General features: G+C 43.9%; 1 protein-coding gene across 1 annotated transcript in view; it reads right to left on the bottom strand.

Annotated features, from left to right (window-relative positions):
• LOC146813298 (killer cell lectin-like receptor subfamily F member 1) overlaps window positions 1-19,217 on the bottom strand; it is an 82,862-nt gene that overhangs the window by 16,763 nt on the left and 46,882 nt on the right. The window contains exon 4 of the mRNA XM_085614745.1: window positions 18,760-18,911. Coding sequence (XP_085470871.1) covers window positions 18,760-18,911 — 152 coding nt within the window. The remainder of the gene's footprint in view (window positions 1-18,759; window positions 18,912-19,217) is intronic.

Below are 19,217 nucleotides of genomic sequence, written 5' to 3'. Positions count from 1 at the left end.
ACTGAGAGCCCTTCCAGGTCGGGCTGAGAGCCCTTTCAGGCCAGGCTGAGAGCCCTTCCAGGGTAGGTTGCGAGCCCTTCCAGGGGAGGTTGCAAGCCCTTCCAGGTCGGGCTGAGAGCCCTTTCAGGTCAGACTGAGAGCCCTTCCAGGTCAGACTGAGAGCCCTTACAGGTCAGGCTGAGAGCCCTTCCAGGTCGGGCTGAGAGCCCTTCCAGGTCGGACCGAGAACCCTTCCAGGGTAGGTTGCGAGCCCTTACAGGTCAGGCTGAGAGCCCTTTCAGGTCAGGCTGAGAGTCCTTCCAGGTCGGACTGAGAGCCCTTACAGGTCAGGCTGAGAGCCCTTCCAGGTCGGACTGAGAGCCCTTTCAGGTCAGGCTGAGAGCCCTTCCAGGGTAGGTTGCGAGCCCTTCCAGGGGAGGTTGCGAGCCCTTCCAGGTCGGACTGAGAGCCCTTTCAGGTCAGGCTGAGAGCCCTTCCAGGTCAGGCTGAGAGCACTTCCAGGTCAGGCTGAGAGCCCTTCCAGGGTAGGTTGCGAGCCCTTCCATGGGAGGTTGGGAGCCCTTCCAGGTCAGACTGAGAGCCCTTCCAGTTCGGGCTGAGAGCCCTTTCAGGTCAGGCTGAGAGCCCTTCCAGGGTAGGTTGCAAGCCCTTCCAGGTCTGGCTGAGAGCCCTTTCAGGTCAGGCTGAGAGCCCTTCCAGGTCAGACTGAGAGCCCTTACAGGTCAGGCTGAGAGCCCTGCCAGGTCGGGCTGAGAGCCCTTCCAGGTCGGACCGAGAACCCTTCCAGGGTAGGTTTCGAGCCCTTACTGGTCAGGCTGAGAGCCCTTTCAGGTCAGGCTGAGAGTCCTTCCAGGTCGGACTGAGAGCCCTTACAGGTCAGGCTGAGAGCCCTTCCAGGTCAGACTGAGAGCCCTTTCAGGTCAGGCTGAGAGCCCTTCCAGGGTAGGTTGCGAGCCCTTCCAGGGGAGGTTGCGAGCCCTTCCAGGTCGGACTGAGAGCCCTTACAGGTCAGGCTGAGAGACCTTCCAGGTCGGGCTGAGAGCCCTTCCAGGTCGTACCGAGAACCCTTCCAGGGGAGGTTGCGAGCCCTTCCAGGTCGGGCTCAGAGCCCTTTCAGGTCAGGCTGAGAGCCCTTCCAGGTCAGGCTGAGAGCCCTTCCAGGTCGGACTGAGAGCCCTTTCAGGTCAGGCTGAGAGCCCTTCCAGGTCGGACTGAGAGCCCTTACAGGTCAGGCTGAGAGCCCTTCCAGGTCGGACTGAGAGCCCTTCCAGGTCAGGCTGAAATCCCTTCCAGGGTAGGTTGAGAGCCTTTTCTGCATATATTATTACATTATAATTGAAAACCTTCTCTGATCCTCTGACATGGCCGCACATACTTTTGAAGATGCTGTGGCCCCAATGCTGGTATAAAAGATAGGAAAAGGTGAAGGGGTCAGAAATAAGGGAAGACCTCTGACAAAGTCCATTTCATTAATTCACAATGTAAACTAATGACTCGATTCCAGGATTCCATATTGTATTCCACTGCAAAGCTATGTGTGGACTGTCAGTGTGTGCCAGATCACATGACAGATGCATATTTGGGTAGCAGAGAGAAGGTGTGCTGCATGTCAAGGGTGGGATGCAGAGTGTTGCCAGCTGATTCCATTCCTGGAGTCTCCTTTTAAAAACCACTGTCTTCAGGTATAATAGTGGAGTTGGATTAAATGAACTGGACCAAGACTACAAGTCCCAGATAAATGTAGCGTAGGACAGGAACACAATGGGAGTTCAAAGGAGTGCCTTTCATAAACAGTGACAGGCTGAAAGCTGTTTCTGACCTATGGAAATATTTGTCACTGGAAGGGGATTAGGATTATTCAAATAGGAGCTATTCAGGGGGGCACCCAGAAAGGTTGTGTCTCAAGGAGCCAGAGGGCTTCTTTCGAAATCACATTAAGAAAAATCATTCCTAGTGGAATAATTCATTAGATCACAACATTGAAAAATAACATATTGTTATCATATAATTAAGCACACTTAAACACTGGCATCAGCCATCACTGTTTTTATGTAATACTCCAATATATTTTTGGTCTGCAGATATATTCCGTCCACAGTGCTCAAGTAATCCCACAGTGAAGAAAGTTATAGGAAGTACAAGACAAATGTGTATAATACAGGGAAAAGGCCCTGGAACAGTAGTAAAACTTCACTAGCTGGTAACTCATTGTACACCCTTAGTGTTGCTTCAGAAAAAAAAATATGTATATGTTAGTCCAAGTACTACACAAGTAATGTATAAGAACTGCTTGCAGCTAGTTCAGAAAATCATTGCAATGAACTCAAGGGATTCTGGGAGTTTGTATGCAAATAAGCAGGGCACGCGTTACTGTCTCATTTTGTTTTGTTTCCTGTTCTGCTTTTCTTAGAACACTTAGCAATTTCTACCCTTCTACCATGCTCTGCATTTGATTGCCACAAACGACAGCCTGATGTTGCCCTCTTTGTACAAATGCAATAATACTTCCCAGCAAATTTTAAGTTTAACTCAACATCAAAGATCTTTTGTATAAAACATAAGGTCCAATTTAGAGTTTGTGGGATGGAGTACAGGCGGTCAGGCTTGCGGAGTCTTTACTTCCGGCATCCTGCCTTTAAACCTACAGTTCATGGCAGAATTCTGAATGCTTCCCAGAGGAAGCACTTTTTTTTCTAGCACAATCTCTAGGATCATTTAGTGCCTCATTTCTCTGCCTCCACAAGGGGGGATTCCCTGTTCTTCCCACAGCATGCACGACTACTGCTGGACCAGGTCCTCTCCGCAGAGTCACCACCAGATATGTTGCCTCCCCCACCTCCTGTTCTGTTGAATTTGTTTTTGTTGGCTTTAGGACTCTGGGCTCTTTACCACTGCTAACCAGTGCTGAAGTGCTTGAGCTACTGGTGAATGCTGACATTGGGGAGTGAACAGAGGATACAACATGGATAGATAAGCCAAATCGCTTTAGCGGAAGCTTGAGTTGTTCTACGGACTACGGACTGCGAGTTGTAACCGGCGGTGGTGCGGCTCCCATCTGCTGCGGCTCTGCGGACTATGGACCAGAGTTGCGACCGTCTGGTGCGGCTCCCGTTTGTGCTCGTTGTGCCCCATCTTGGTGTTGGGTTCAGATTTGATTGCACCCTGGGAGCTGCAGAGAATGTGGGCTGGGGCGGTACCAGAAGTCAAGCACTACACCGCACTGTGCTGCACCATACAGCCACCATTATCAACACCATCACAGCATACCCCCTCCCTGAAAAATAGAGGGCAGGGGGACTGAGCAGCAGGGGAGCAAGTGGAGAAAGCTCATTGGATGAGCAGCAGGACAGTGGGACCCAGTAGGAGTGGACTGAGCCCAGAGCCTGGGGCTGAGGCAGTTTTCTGATGCGGGGGGCCTTGGGGGGCGAGCCGCAAAGTGAGTGCTACTGCTCTTTGATGGGGCGGCTTTATTTGTGGCATAGTGGCCCTGCAGCCTCGTGATTTCTGTGATTTGCTTCGAAAGGCCATGATGCAGCCAGTAAGTTTGCTAAGCAGTTTGATAAGTAGAGGGGGTTGTGCCAGCAGCTTGTAATCAGCCAGCTCTCCCCCTCCTTTCCTGCTTCCCTGCTGCTTTGGCCGAATTACATGGCAGAATTACATGCCCCCCACACTCTATAGATCACTCCAAGACTAAAGAGGTCACTCAAGGAGGAATCAATACATCTAAATAAGCAAATAAATAGGTGGATTGACTGTGGTTAAGGCACAGCCAAGGCGATTTGAGGTGCCCAGGACAGGGCACAGCACTGCGTAACAACTATAAAGTTGCATGGACATCATAATTGGAATAGCCCAGAATTGTTTGGATGAAGCTTGTAACACTAACACTCACACTCACATATCAGATAATTGGACAGGGAGGCCCACCCAACAGTCTGCAGGAAATGAACCACATCAATGAGATCAACGCCTTTGGCAGGACAGCCTGCGCAAGTGCCAACAGTTATCTGACATTGTCAAACTAGGCAGCTGAAGTCAAGAGAGTGGGCAAGAGATTGGGTGTGCAGGGCCAGGCTGCAGGCTTCTGCTTTTTACACTAACAGGTAACACTCGCATAGGGTCTTTTAGGCTCCCAGGAACAGGATTACTTCTAGAAAAATGAAAAGTGCAGAATCTGGCACAATAGACATAAGGGTACGGCAGCAACGGGGAACAGACAAAAGACAGAAAAGTCTGAAAGAGCGATGCAAAATGGGGATCGAGCTGCACAGCCTACCCACAATAGCAGCGGAGGGGGGATAAGGTCAAGGTACCACCAGAGGCCAGGCGATCCGTAACCCGGCAACAGGAATTATCCCGATACATCAATATTTTACAAGGCTGAAGACAGAAACCCTAGGAGATTATATGGGCTGTTTGGCGGAGAATGAGGGACTAGTAGTAGTGATGTAGCGCCTAAAGGTTTGAAAATTGTAGGGGTGCATCATATTCACTGTTAGTTGGCACCCGCATATAATTAATGTATCTTTAGTTATGCCGTGCGAAATGTATTAAGAAATGTATCAGCTATGTCGCAATGTAGAAGCGTTAGGAGATGTGAAAACATATTGTGAATGTATTTAGCAAAATGCATAACGATTAGTTCCCGTTTAATGCAATGTATTAGGCTAAACGTGTAACCTGATTGAAGTAACTCATGTATGTCGTTTATCCACGTATATGAAAGTAAAAGCACTAATGTTAGAATGTGATTTAATAGTGTGTTTAACCTAGTAGAGGCCCGAATTCACATATATCGTTGAGAAGAAAGGCCTGGTATTTCTTATGTTATCCGAATGCGGTAGGCCGCAATGATTTATTCTAGTAGAGGTTTTGGGCTGCAGTAAATTGTAAAGTTAAAAGATGCGAAGTATTTCTCCATCCCATGATCTCACCGCAGGTGCAAGGACAGTTGGTTCGTTAGTAGAAAATGTCTTTGTCTAAGAGTTGAATTATGGGGAAAGCCAGACATGGGAGTGCATTGGAATGTGCCAATCGCAACTCCTAGTGCCGACGGTGTCTGGGACTCAAGGCCAAGCTGATGGACGATGGAAGATGGACAGAGCTGGATGGAAAATTACTGGAAGAAGACCTGGTCGAGGAGGTGTGCCGGAGGGCGTGTTCTGTGATTTGGGGTTTTGTATTAGGGACAGCGCCCCGAGGGTTTGAGCAGAGAAGAGGTAGGCGAGGAGCTAGAAGGAGCGTTTAGATCAAGCTCTCTAAGTGAAGACTTCTTAGGAAGTTCACTTCTGACACCTTTTCACGATTTCTTGGGTCTTAAGGGAATGGTAAGCAGGGATGTCATCTAGCATAGAGTAGGGAAAGAAATGCTTTGGTTTAATGATCCCTAAGATCGACATTAGCTTGGTAGTTATCTACCTCATGCTTTTAGAAGCTGTGCTATTGTTTACATTTAGTCGAATGCGGATTCTTCGTAGAGTGGCATTTGTATTAGTGCCCATTTACCTGTTGTGCCTTGTGCTAAGGTGCCTATATCTGCAGATGTTTTTTCTGATAATAAAATCCCGAGATAAATAGCCATTGAGTTTCGAGTCCTTAATTATGTCAAATTGCGGAAGGTATTCTCTGATAATTGTGTTTGCTCCCTCCACGCTATTGGGCAAGTAAAAAGGTTCAGTCGACCAGAGTGGGTTCTTGGAGATAAATGGAAACAAGAAAATTGGGCCCCAGCAGTAGATACCAGACCAGGCCCTCTGTCAGCCAGTCAGGAGGCATTAATGCAGAGAGATGCCTCCGTTCTTATTCCAAATTGCACAGCTTGAGACAGTCTAGATGAATCACTAATCATAGAGATGGTGAGACTTGTACAGACAGCAGACATGGCTATGGATAGTAATATGACCCAAAATGCCATTAGCAAACAAAGCAATCATAACAATGCAGAACAACAGACAGATGAATCTGAGATTATTGAGATATCGTCAGCTATACATGACAGCAAAGTATTAAGTGAAACACAGGGTCACCATACTAATGATTCATACAGAGTCACGGATGAAGTGGCCCAGGCAAAGAACTGCCAGGAAGCTTCCATTTTACAAAAAAACTCAACGTGCAAAATACAGAAGGCCCACACAAGGCGAATTCTACGCACATATATTGCTACTAAATCTCAGGTACAATCTTATTCCGTGGTGGTGGACACCAATTATAAAACCCCGACTAAAGGAATAGAAAGTTTGCAGGCAAAGGCACCATCTGAGACCAGCAAAAGTATGACAAACCAAACAACAGCACTGAGGCCTGTGGAAACACAACCGTGCGAGCAGCTGGAGATGTCGCTACCGGTACTAGAGGAGGATTCTTGCACAACAAAGGTACACCCACCACTAATGGAAACACAATGTAAAAGCCAAAATATAGTAACTTCACAAACAATGACTGCATGGAAGAGGACACCAGCAGATCCAAGGGCTCAGATGGTCAAGCAACCTTTCGGCACTAAACTGGGTGGAAAAGCTCTAGCTGTGCCTTGCTGGAAATATAGCCAGATGGGTATCTCTGATAAAATAATCTCATATAATGGGAAGGGAAAATGAGAATGTGGAAAAAGAAATGGGAAAAGAATCAATGGCTAACTCACCATTTATGGTGCTTTTCACCCCGGAATTAGAGACAAGAGGCCCCGGTGATATTCTAAACCGATCAAATATTTTATATCTCCTGTCGAGCATACCCTCAGTGGCCTATTTAACATCAGCTCAACTAGCAACGGTGCATTTCAAATATTGTACCTGGTTAAGTCATAGAGAGTCAACCTTGACAAAACGGACCGGCTGGTTAGATACTAAAATCGTCACGTCAGAAAAAGAACTTTAGGATTGGGGACTCCGCATAGAAAACTGCCCAATGGAAAAGTACCCCATGAACTATCGAATAGGTTGCATACACAAGTGGCACAAGAGCCACTGAAAAGTGTATGAAGGGGCACAAAATCAACCTCGAAACAATCCTGTGATAATCCAGCTCTACAAGGGCGGTGAAACTAGACATTGCACAGAGGTAAGAGCATTTCATGACTCAAGGATAGTTGACGATTGGGCCTGCATCTCAACAGCACTACACACCAATGGGAGGGCAAATTCCTGGCACTAGAAAACTTCTCGATGTTGCCCAGACTCTAACACCATTGGACATCAGGGAAAGCTCAAACAAACTATACCGAAGGTATAAAGGAGCTGACAATAAGATCTAATGTGGCTGGGCTCAAATCCACCATAGCGAATTAAGAAGCCATGGAATTTCTTAATGTCTACAGGAAACATGGATGATAACACCAAGCTCTATTAAAGAATTCCAGGCAACCCACACATTGGCCAACAAGAAAAACATTTTTGGGAGACCAATTTGTGGGGTCTCGATTTTTATAAAATTAAAGCTGCGAGTACGAGTCAAGGAATGGCCCACGTACTCACCGACATTCAGAGGGCACTCCCATTACCATTGCAGTAATTGATCTCTATGTTAACCCAAACAAGAAGGCAAAAACCACAAACATTAGGATGATCACAGGATTGATGAGAGAATATCTTTACGAGTACCCAGGGCAAGAGTGCATTGTCACCGGGGACCTAAATATGAGAGATCTCTGTTGCCCGGAGCCCAAAGCCAAGGGGAGAGTGGGTGGAGCCCAAAGCCAAGGGGAGAGTGGGTGGAACATCAAGTAAGCCTACATTAATGAATTTAATTTGGGGTCCCCAAACCAAATAGGGCAGATAAACAGGAAACCACATCCCACATTCAAAAACCTCTCCACGTTAGATTACATCTTCCTGAGCAAGGACTTAATGAAGAGGTGCAAAGAATATAAGGTGCAACATATCACTGCAAGCGATCATCATCCATTATCCATCCTTGTCAATGTAAGTGTCACGCTGCACGAGGAACATCTCCCAGTTGGTCAGATGCTCAATATAATCAGTGAACCTGCATTGATAAAAAGATTAAGCAGGGACCTTCAAGCCGGGCCAGCTTTAACCAGTGGAAACAGGTTATACAAACAACTGGCCTACAGAAAAGCTGGTGAAAAATAATGGACTCGCTATTCAAAGCCCCGAGTGCAGGAAAGCAACCCATACATAAAGGTAAATTTATTGGAAATGGGCCAATCTATCTCCTCGATAACAGAAATATCAGAGAGAACAAAAAGTGGTGTTGTCAGGCAGAGCTACAATATAGGAGAGAGAAGTGCCTGCGGACTGAAAAACCATGAAACCTGCATAAAAAAAAACATCTGGCAGCTGAAACAAACTTACATGAAAGAAAAATGGAAACATATATATGCCCTGTTAGTGCCCAATAAGAACAGGGAATTTTGGAGCTATGTCAACAGCCTAAATGGTGGAAGCCATACAGAAAACGCTGTACCTACCAATAAATGGGCAGACCACGCAACAAAGCTCTATGTCGACTTAGATAAACCGTGGGCAAAACTATGGAGGCGTAGGACAACTATCCTGATGAGAATGAGGCAGATCACATTGCCATAACAGAAAAAGAAACCCTAAAGGGAATCAGGAAGGACAGGGCTCCTGGGCCTAATGGGTTACCAGGTCGCATCTTTAATGAAGATCGAGAATTTTGGGTTCTCCCATTCTTAGCTTGTTCTACCACTGCTATAATACTTCAGTGGTACCAGACTCATGGAAAGGCTCCATTTTGCATCCCATCTATAAAAAAGTGGATCCTTCTCAGCCGGAGAACTATTGACTGATCGCGCTGTTGGACGTTGATGGAAAGGCAACCGCAAAAGTGCTCTTGAAAGTGAAATAGGCATTGATAAAAAAAGATCATATCATACCTCAATATCAGACAGGATTCCTTCCCAACTCATCTACGTTGGACAATGCTATCGCTTTATCATATCTGGCAAGCAGGGCCACAGAAGTCTTCTCCCCACCACTTTAAACATGTTTCATAGTGCTGCCTTTGATGGTATCGAATGTAACATACTTTGGGCAAAACTTGCAAAGTGGGGTATTCCGGGAAACTTCTGACGGCCATCATGACGCTCAACACCGGCACCTGGGTTCATACTAAGCTCACACACACATATTTAATGACTAAGATTTATATGAGCAAAGGGTTAAAACAGGGTTGTGTGATCGCCCTTCCATTGTTCAATGTATACACCGAGGATTTGGGGAGGCACTTCTTAAAGTCAACATTTATCCACCTAAACCAGGCATTTTAGATTCCCGATCATGCAGTATGCGGACGACCTGGTTCTACTGGATCAAACCGGAATCAGCATGAAAAGGGCATTGGAGACCTTACATCAATATAACATGGAAAACAAACTTCAAGCCAATGCCACAAAAACAAAGGTGTTGGTTTTTGGTCATAAACTAAAATAACAATTATTGAGATGGTATCTGGGCCCGCTTAGGATTGCTACAGCTAATAAATACCATTATCTAGGAGTTCAATTCTCAGACACTGGCAGATCACCATTGCAGGCCAAAGCACTCAAGGTTAAAGTGGCTAATGTCACATATGGACTATGCAAACTAAATCATAAGCTCCAAAGTCATTCTGCGGCGGGCATCTAATGGACAACGCAAGTAAAGTTAATTCCAACACTGAATTATGGCCATCTTGTCTTTCTGGGTTTGCTGACCGAAAAATTGGAGCGCTTGTTTACCATGGTTTCAGAAAGGTTTCCAATCTTCCATACTCAACACAGCACACACTGATCCGGTTGGAGTTCAATATCTCAGCAAAGGACATTGAATGCAAAAAATATATAGTCAAGTTTTACTATTGCGCGATTAAGGCAGGCCCTGACACAATCAGGGAAGCATTACAAACAGTTTTCCAGGATAGCACTAGACGCGGGGCAAGGTATCTTTTGATGTCCAACAAGTCATTGGGCCTAAAAGTAGACCTTTGAACCAACAGATCCTTAACAATAGCCAGCCTTAAAAGCCTGTTAAAGAAACAGGGCAAGCATTTCTCAAGGCAACAGGATCTCAAATGTATTAGACACATCCCTGGCGCAGAGGGTCTCGTCCACTCACAAGAAGCCACATCATGTCAACCATACTTGAAGGCAGGATTGGGAAGGCAAGCCCTACAGAACGCTCTGAGAACCAGACTCCTAACATTACCAATATGGGACTATAGGGGTCACTGGAAAAATACATTGCCAGGAAACAGGTGATGTTGCTTGTGCCAATATCATACAGAATCAGCTGAGCACATTATTTGTTGTTGCCCAGCCTTGCTGGGCCAGAGGTGGCCATATTTAAGAACAATGTTCCTGCAAAATGGCGTAAGATCATGTAAGGAGGCCCTAATATTCATTTACACTACCATGGTGCCGATGGCCCTCGCTGAATTGGCAGGTTTTATGCGGTAGCTGGAAGGATTCTACGAACAATGAAAGCATCAAAGACGAAAGTCAAAAAAATATAAGCTGTTGGTCATCTATTGTTGCAGTAAAACTGGCACCATATGATTCTACACATGCACTATCTGATGGCCAGGGGCATTGGTTTGTCCCTACACCCAGCATATTCATCGTTTCTGGAGAAATTTCCCAGTGGGGACTATTGCACAAATAACGCGTCACACAGATGTACGTGTTCACTTGTACCACTGTTCTTTCTTTTGCATTACATATTTTTATTTCTTGGGAGAAATATTGTTTTTAATCAGTATCATATGTCTTTTACAATAATCCAGTTGGTTAGATCTCGGCAGCATATGTCCTATGCATACTCTCTCCGGCATGTGGATGCACCAGGCTTACCCATTTGTCTCTTAAGCATGGGTCTCTTTGTGATACACGCACAAATGGTCTGGATGCAACATACAGAGGGCCTTAAAGTAACCTTGGATTAATCCTCGCAATCTGTTGAGCATGCTTACGTACACAACAATTATATGTATGTTTGCATGACACAACATCGCATGTTCACGTACCTATGCCTTTTTGCATTTGCTACACAAAATACCCTTGAGCTATTTGCTGTACTCATACCATTTTGCTGCTGCACTTTGTGACTTTATTAATTCTATACCGGCCACAAATATTTTAACAATTTTCTACATCTTTTATTATCAGATGTTTGTTTTATGACATAATCCACACTGTTTTTGTAAATTATTTTAGGTAATCATACAATAAAGATAATTACAACTAGTAAAAGTGCTTAAGCTCACTACCTAAAATATGGTATAACTGACTTACACCCAATGGGCACCTTGATTTTATTGTAATCCCCTAGTAAAGTGGTACTGCACATACCCAGGGCAGGTAAATGAAATGCTACTGGTGGGCCGATAGGAATTATTGGGCTACCCACTTAAGTAGCCCTTTAAAACTTATCTCATGTCTGCTATGTCTGCTATTGCAGACAGTGGACAGTTTTAACCTGCCATTCGACCTGGAAAAATAAATATTTTAGAAAAAATACAGTGAGTGGCGCACCCTGTGTTATTTAGATGCTCTATCCAAAGATCAATGTAATGTTTAACCCCTTCGATGCGTGTGACGGAGCGGTTCGGTCATGCGCGTCGGTCGTGCTGTGCGGATGACGGAACCGCTCCGTCACGGCCCCGCCCGCGCACGAACCCTTCAGCACAGCGCGGTAATCCGCGCCGCACTGAAGGGGTTAACTAAATTATTGCGCGCTAAACAGGGTCCGGAAACTGCCTGTACCCCTTGTGTGTGAATAACAAAAATGTTTCAGGTGGAAATTTAGCTGAAAAACCTGTGTGCACTAGTGAATGTTTTTAACATGCAATTTGTCACCGTATGTACATATACAACTTTTACAGGTTTTTTCAAAACAGTGTTTTTAAGTATTAAGCCTTTGAATCATATTATTCATTGTTCCATGTTTCAAAAAAAATATTTTACATTTGTGACAAAGTTTTTAACAAAACATAACATCATCAAATTATTATTGTTTTTTCTTCATCTGCGAATTCCACATAGTTGCTCGTGCTGCCCTATGCATTTCGGGACAATGGTCCCTTCCTCAGGGGCATCTGCATTAAAATAAATCCAACAAAAATGTTATAATTATATCCATATTACAACTAACTTTTGTTTGGTGACAAATAGCACAACCCAACCACCACCATTTAGCCGAACTGAAACATGCCTGTGCCATCATGCGCAAGCTGGATAAATGAACTTCTCACTGATTTTTATGATTTTATGGAAAACATGCAATCCTGGGTGATAATGTGCCCTTGATGAGGGACCTGCTTTGTATGACACAGCTACAACTATTTCAATGATAAATGTTGGTGAGACACCGACACACCCCTTGCATTCCTAAATGTAGACTGCAGTGCTCAAATCAAATGTAGAATAACACAATGTTGTTTTTAGTATGCTTGTGTATTACATGTTCATAATGACAGTATGTAAGTGAGCCATCTACACACCTTGGTTGAACTCAGGGCTTTTAGTGGGATGAAAAAATTGGGGGGTCTCTCAAAGGGGCATGGCAAATATAATTAAGGTCGTGGCTTAAAAACAGGTACTCTGAAAATCTGTGCTTAGCAGAGTGTGCCGCCTGACTTTAATTTGGCAATTTCTGGCATTGCATCAAGATATATAATACAACAAGTAACATCAGACCTACAAGAAGTCAGGACCATTGGCTTTGTCAATGGTTGTTATTTGCATAAGATAAATTACCAGCAACTATTGCTTGTATATAATATTGAAAAAGCTTCCACTTAAAGCCCTGGTGACACCACGACAAGGTTGCTCCTCCTGAGTTTCAAAAAGAGAAGGGGAATCCAGAGAGAAAATGACTCTCTTTAAAGGATTTCTCTTCCCTTAAAAGGCTCACCTGGCATGACGTCATTGCCGTAACTTCTCCATTAGTGAGAAGTGAGCGGTGTGAGCAGGCGCACATTGATGTGCCTGCTGTCACTGCAATCTGGAAAAAAAAGGACCGAAAGGGCACAAACAGAGCCCGAAAGAGACCCGTTTCGAGCCCCCCTTTAAAAAACTGCCGGTACTCAGCATCAGTGAGACCCGGCCCAGTTAAAGCCCTGGTTGAACTCTCTAAACTATTCAACCTTTTCCAACTCATTGTCAGGAATTACGCGGATATTCCAAGTCTCCAAATAACCAATAGAAAAACAATATACCATTAACTAACAGTACTTGTTGTACGAACATTGGGACATATTATCAAGCACGGCGTTAAAATTATCGCCGCTTTAGCGGCAGAATAACTGCTGCTAAAGCGGCGATAATGGGCTTGGTAATATGCCCTTGAGAATTGCATTAGAAGCCCAAGTTGACACCAGAACATGGGCTTCTATTGGAATTCCCAAGGGCATATTATCAAGCCCATTATCGCTGCCTTAGCTGCAGTTTTCTGCCGCTAAAGTGACAATAATTTTAACACCGTTTCTTGATAATATGCCCCCTTGTGATGTGCGTTTCTGCAACCCACTACCGCATACCTGTATGCCAGCTACACGCCTTGTCTATTCTCCACTGCAACTACCCCGACAAAGTCGACTTCAGTCGTGGTGCTACTGCGGTCCCAGCTATATTCCAAGTGATCACTGCATCTTACGCATGCCGAATGCAATGACTGACCACACGATACATGCTGAATCGTCTGTTCATGTGGCAGCCATATTACAACAATAAGCAAGAACACCTAGGATGGATTCACCAGGCCATCTCTCATAACACCATCTGTGTTAGTAAATTTCTTGTGTACCATTTTAATACTACTTACGCTGTAGTAGTGTACATCAAGTGAAGGAATCCACATCTGTTGACAACAAACCTCAGCCTTTTCAGCTGCAATGCATGTCATCATCATTTTAACCTGAACATCAGGGTCCATCACATTTAAAGTAGTACCAACCCAGATAATAAATGACAAATAACAATGTTAACCTTATATATAAATGTGTTAATTCCTTGCTTCATGGTGTGATAAAAAAGGAACTGTTTGTGGTTGAATTCCTAATGGATAATAGTCTCAGTAGGGGGCTACAGAACTGTTTCTTTATATGAAGCAACTTAGGTCCAACTTGTCATTGAGACCCAACGGAGTCATGGTATTGAATATCTTCATCCAAAAGATTCTTTCTGAAGTAACTTCTTGTTAGGATCTATGCCCTCTTTAGGCGTCACTATTTCCAGTATCAGAAACCGTAGTTGTGAGATGTTATGACACTCTTCTAACCAGTGTGCCACTAAGTTAGACTTGGTGTTTTTATTGCGAATCATGCTCTTGTGTTCATTTATCCTGATCTTCACTTTTCCCTCTGTTTTTCCAATGTAAAGAAAGCCGCAGGGACCCTTAATGCTGTTAATTGCGTTCATGGTATTACAATTAGCGGAATGTTTAAGAACCACTGATTCTCCTGTTCTGGGATGTGTGATGTTGTTACCTACTATGAAATTGTTGCAATGCACACAATTGTGACATTTTATCATGCCTTCCAAGTTGAAGTTGACTGTGTCACCTCTCGGTGACTACAATTCTTTGATTATTTAGTTCTTGTGTAAGCAAACAAAGGTCGATAGTTAAACATATTTTAGAATTCTGTCTCAGTTTGTAACAATTCCCAATGTCTTAAGATTGCTTTTTAATGCTTTTTGATTTCGTAGAAAATTTAGAAACAAACACCATTTGATTCTTTTCCAATTTCAATTGTTTGCTTAGTAGTTTTTTACTTTCTCGTAATCTGATGCTTTCTTCTGATTTCATCACAGAAGTTATGAGGTACCCTTGATGTAAGTATCTTTATCTAATCTTAGCAATAGCTGATTCACAAGTATCTGTGTTGGAGGAAATTCATCATCTGTGAGTATGGCAAATTTTCAAACAATTGTGGAGGATGAAAACGTCTAAAATATAAAGCGTTGTTTCTTTCAGTACAATAACGCAAGACTTGTCTTACTGATAGTATGGATTAATTTGATCCTGTGGTTTATGGTGTTTAGTTCTGCTATGTTCTTAATGAGAGTGTCTTCGGTGTTGTGCCAAATCATCAATATATCATCAATAAAAAGCCAAATGATCACTCCATGCATCAAGAGATAAATTGTGGTCTTGTTTGAATTTTGCCATGAAGATGTTAGCGAACACAGGAGACCGCCCAAAACCCCTGGAGGTTCAACTAATTTGCAAAAACAAGTCATTCTTCCATTGAAAATATCTCTAGTAAGAACACTTTATTGGTTCTCACATGGGCCTGATTGACCAATGCCCATTCCACTCTTTCCATCACTTCTTGTTGCGGAATTGATGTGTACAATGAGGTGACATATATAGGACACAGCAGCCAATTGTCCATATTTTCCGAACGTATATCCTTCAAACAAACTAAAAACTCTGTAGTGTCTTGCACATAAGAGTGCCACAATTGTGCAATAGGTTGTAAGAAGGGTTAAACAGGGAGCCACAGCCAGACACAATGGGCCTGAAAGTGGGATACTTGTGGTTTTTGTGCATTTTGGGTAACATGTATGTTGCAAGGAAATGAAAGATACATAGTCCAGAGATGTATATGAGGATTACAGCTTTATTCTTCAGATAGGATCCAAGTTACGCCTCATTCTATGCTTCATACAATGCTCCACCAGGAGCGGCCTCCTTGCTGCTCAGCCCTTCCACACCAAGTGATTCCTTCTTCCACTCCAAACACTCTCAACATTCTGATGACATCACATAGACTGAGCAGCAAGGCAAAGGGCAACAACAGAGAGGATGCATTAATCACTTACTAGATTACAACAATACAATGTACTGGTTGGGTCGTCTTGGAAATGCTGTAGTCAGGAATGCGCAAGTTTTGATGTTGTTGCAATTCATATTGAGAGCCTTATCCAAAACTTTATTGAGGATATCTTTGATCTCTGAAGTGGGGCCTTGATCTAATTTCAAGTAGTTAGATTGATCCATGATGTGTTCTGAAACTCTGGTGCTGTAGTATGTGCATGATGTCTAGGGCCCCTCCTTTGTCTGCTTTTTAGGTCTCGCTGAGCCCAGCGCATGCGCTGGCTCGGAGAGACATTTTGTAAGGGACTTTTCAAAGTGCTACCGCTGGCATAGAACTACAGTGCACAAGGCGTGCACGCGCTTGGTTATAATCGTGGCACCCGCGCTTTACTTTTACCGTTAAAAGTAAAGCGCGGGTGCCGCGATTATACCAAAAGTAAAGAAATAGAAAAAACATCTATTTCTTTACTTTTGGTATAATCGCGGCACCCGCGCTTTACTTTTAACGTTATAAGTAAAGCGCGGGTGCCGCTGCTGCCTGGCGAGCGCTTGTTCTTTGAGTTCTTGGAGTTTTAGTCCTGTTTTATATTAATAAAATAAACAATACCACAATTCAAAGGGAAAAAAACGGGACTGGGGCACCACATCATGCATTGGCCGGGGAAAAGTGATAGGGCTGAAAGTGGAAATTATCAGTGATGCTAAAGGGATTACACTTCCTGAAGGAGTGCGTCTGACAGCCCCTCCCTTTCTGAATTATTATGAGTCACCAAGGTTAGGCCCTGTGCATACATGCCCCGTTGATCTCATTCCCTCCACCACGGACTTGCAGGAAGTTACAACAGAGCACATGCTGCCTGAGCTGTACAGTCACACTACTCTCACCTGGTGCAACTGGAAGCCACCGTTAAGCAGAGACCACCACCATTCATCTGCCCCAGACCGGAGACCTTTATCCCATCTCCCGAGACAAGAAGGGGGTATTCAAGAAGAGAGCTCCCACAGTGCATCTTTATCCTGACCAGCACCCTGCACTGCTATACCAGTGCTGAGACTGCCTCAAATTCACCTCTATGCTAATCGGTATCCTGCACTGCTAGGCCAGTGCTGAGACATCAACCATAATCCTACAATGCACCTCTAGCCTGAAAAGCCCCATGTACTACTGTCCTAGCACTGAGACATCCCCAAGGGTCTCACATTGCATCTCTATCCTGATCTACTCTGTGTCCTGCTGTCCCAGTAATCAGAGATCCACCAAGCTCCCACAAGACCTTTCTAGTCCAACCTGCACCATTTTCTGTTATCCCAGTACTGACATGTGCACAGAGCTCTTGTAATATCCCCTGATTTGGCTTGTGCCTTTCTTGGAAATCTCAGTGAAAATACTTGTCCGACATCTCTTGCAATGTAGCTCTGTGCAAACCACCACTGTGTATACAGACTCCACTACAGACACTGAAACAGTGCTCTTACAATGCACCTCAGTTTCAAGCTTTATATTGAATACCTGTAGTAGCAAATCCACTGACCATTTGTTAGGCAACACTCTCTTCACTTTCAGAATGTTATGTTCTATATAATGTTACATTGTCTTATGTATTGTTATTTATATAGTGCAACCCTAATTGGGAAGCAACAGACCACCAAATAAACAAGCATTGGCATAGCCAATAGGTCTTGCCTTTGGGACCTTATAAGTGTTTAGTTATCCAGCACAATATCCTTGGTGCAACAACATCAAGTGTTGCATGGCTAAACACTTATAAGTCCCAAAGGCGAGACCTATTGGCTATGCCAATGCTTGTTGAAACATGAGGTTAGGATTATTTGCTAAGTTCTTCAATGTGTCCTTCTCTGATCTAGAGTGATTGGAATTCTTACTAGCTTTAAAATTTGTGTTTTTAATCAAGAACTCAAACGTATCCATCATCTTGTGAGATGCTGGTGGCAAAAATGTGCCATTACTTCTGAGTTCCAAATATTCAGTCTCTTCAGTTGTCTCTCTGTTGGCGATCACGTTCTCGAAAAAAAATTGTAATCTTGATAACCGTATGAATTTAAACAAGGCAATCTCTGTTTAAAATAAATTTGTAAAAATATACATAGGTACAAATGATGTTCCTTTGTTCAAGGTCTTTAGTTGCTTCTGTGTTAGACTTGTGGAAGAGCTGTCCATAACTAAGGTCCAACCTCTTTCTTAAAGAAATATTTTGCCAGGCCTAAACCTCACTTTTAGATACAAATAGGTCACATCTATAAGTTATCAGAGTATACTCCTCCAGGCCCAACTGTTAGTTTCCCAAGAACTGATGCAACTCGAGGCAGCACGATGCAGGACCTCAATTGCAGCCGTTGGCGCTCCTCGTCGGAACTGATGCAGTGTGATGCAACTTGACGCAGAACCTCACACCACAACTCTCACAGCTCCTCATTGGTACCAACACAGCACAAAACAGTGTGACATAGGACCTCGCATTGCAGCTCCTCATCGAAACTAATGCAGCGTGATGCAACTCGAGACAGGACCTCACAACACAGCCACGTACCTCCTCACCTGGTGCCTGTATCATGATTTTTTTCAATACCCACAAGTTCAAAGAGTGCTTTTTACCACAAAACTCCTATTTTAAATACATTTTACAAGATGAGGTGTGTCTAATGCCCATTCAAAGGAATTTTCACATGCAATACTTATTTTTGGTGCACCTCCAGGAAAGGCTGCACAGAAACATCACACACACTGTACCCAAATTCAAATCCTAAACGTCAATACTTTTTGTCTAAGTACCTGTTGGAACTTCATAACCTGCAGTCGTCAAAAGAAATAAAACTATTCCTGCTGAGATTGCAATCAAGGTTAAACTCTTCACACATAAGGCAGCAATATGTATTCCTTTCAAACACACAATATATGCATGAGTGTAAGGGCACGTCCTTACCCTGCTCCGCTCCCCCTGGTCCCCACGTAGCTCACCATATCAGTCTTATCCTGGATGAGATGGAGGTTGGCTTTTTCTCTCTGGCAGAAATGTTGGCTGGAGCTCCATGACTTTTGCTCTTCTGAAAAGTAGAGGCACCTCCCTCTGACGAGCAGCCATCCATTGGGGCAGAGTACACATCCGGAATCTAAGGGGAAGAGGAGGCGTTCATTTACTGCATAGCCATTGTTCACAGCAGATCTTACATATACACATACTACCCCAATTAGTAACATAAAAATGCAACAATTCTTCTTATTTCACCATTAAGGCTACACTTTTATCACTTTTTACTGATTACCAGGAGAGTTGTTGGAATGCTGGGTGGAAGGAGCTTTCTGGATCCCTACAGATTCCCAAACTTTACATTACAGAAATGTGAATATAATGTGAGATTTTAGCCAAAGTTTGAGTTTTGCTGGGCATTCTGATACACAAATGGTAGTAGGCGCCA

The sequence above is a fragment of the Triturus cristatus genome, chromosome 7, assembly GCF_964204655.1.
Source record: "Triturus cristatus chromosome 7, aTriCri1.1, whole genome shotgun sequence".
NCBI lineage: Eukaryota > Metazoa > Chordata > Amphibia > Caudata > Salamandridae > Triturus > Triturus cristatus.
Note: the sequence above shows the minus strand (reverse complement) of the source record. Positions and strands in the feature narration are given on the sequence as shown.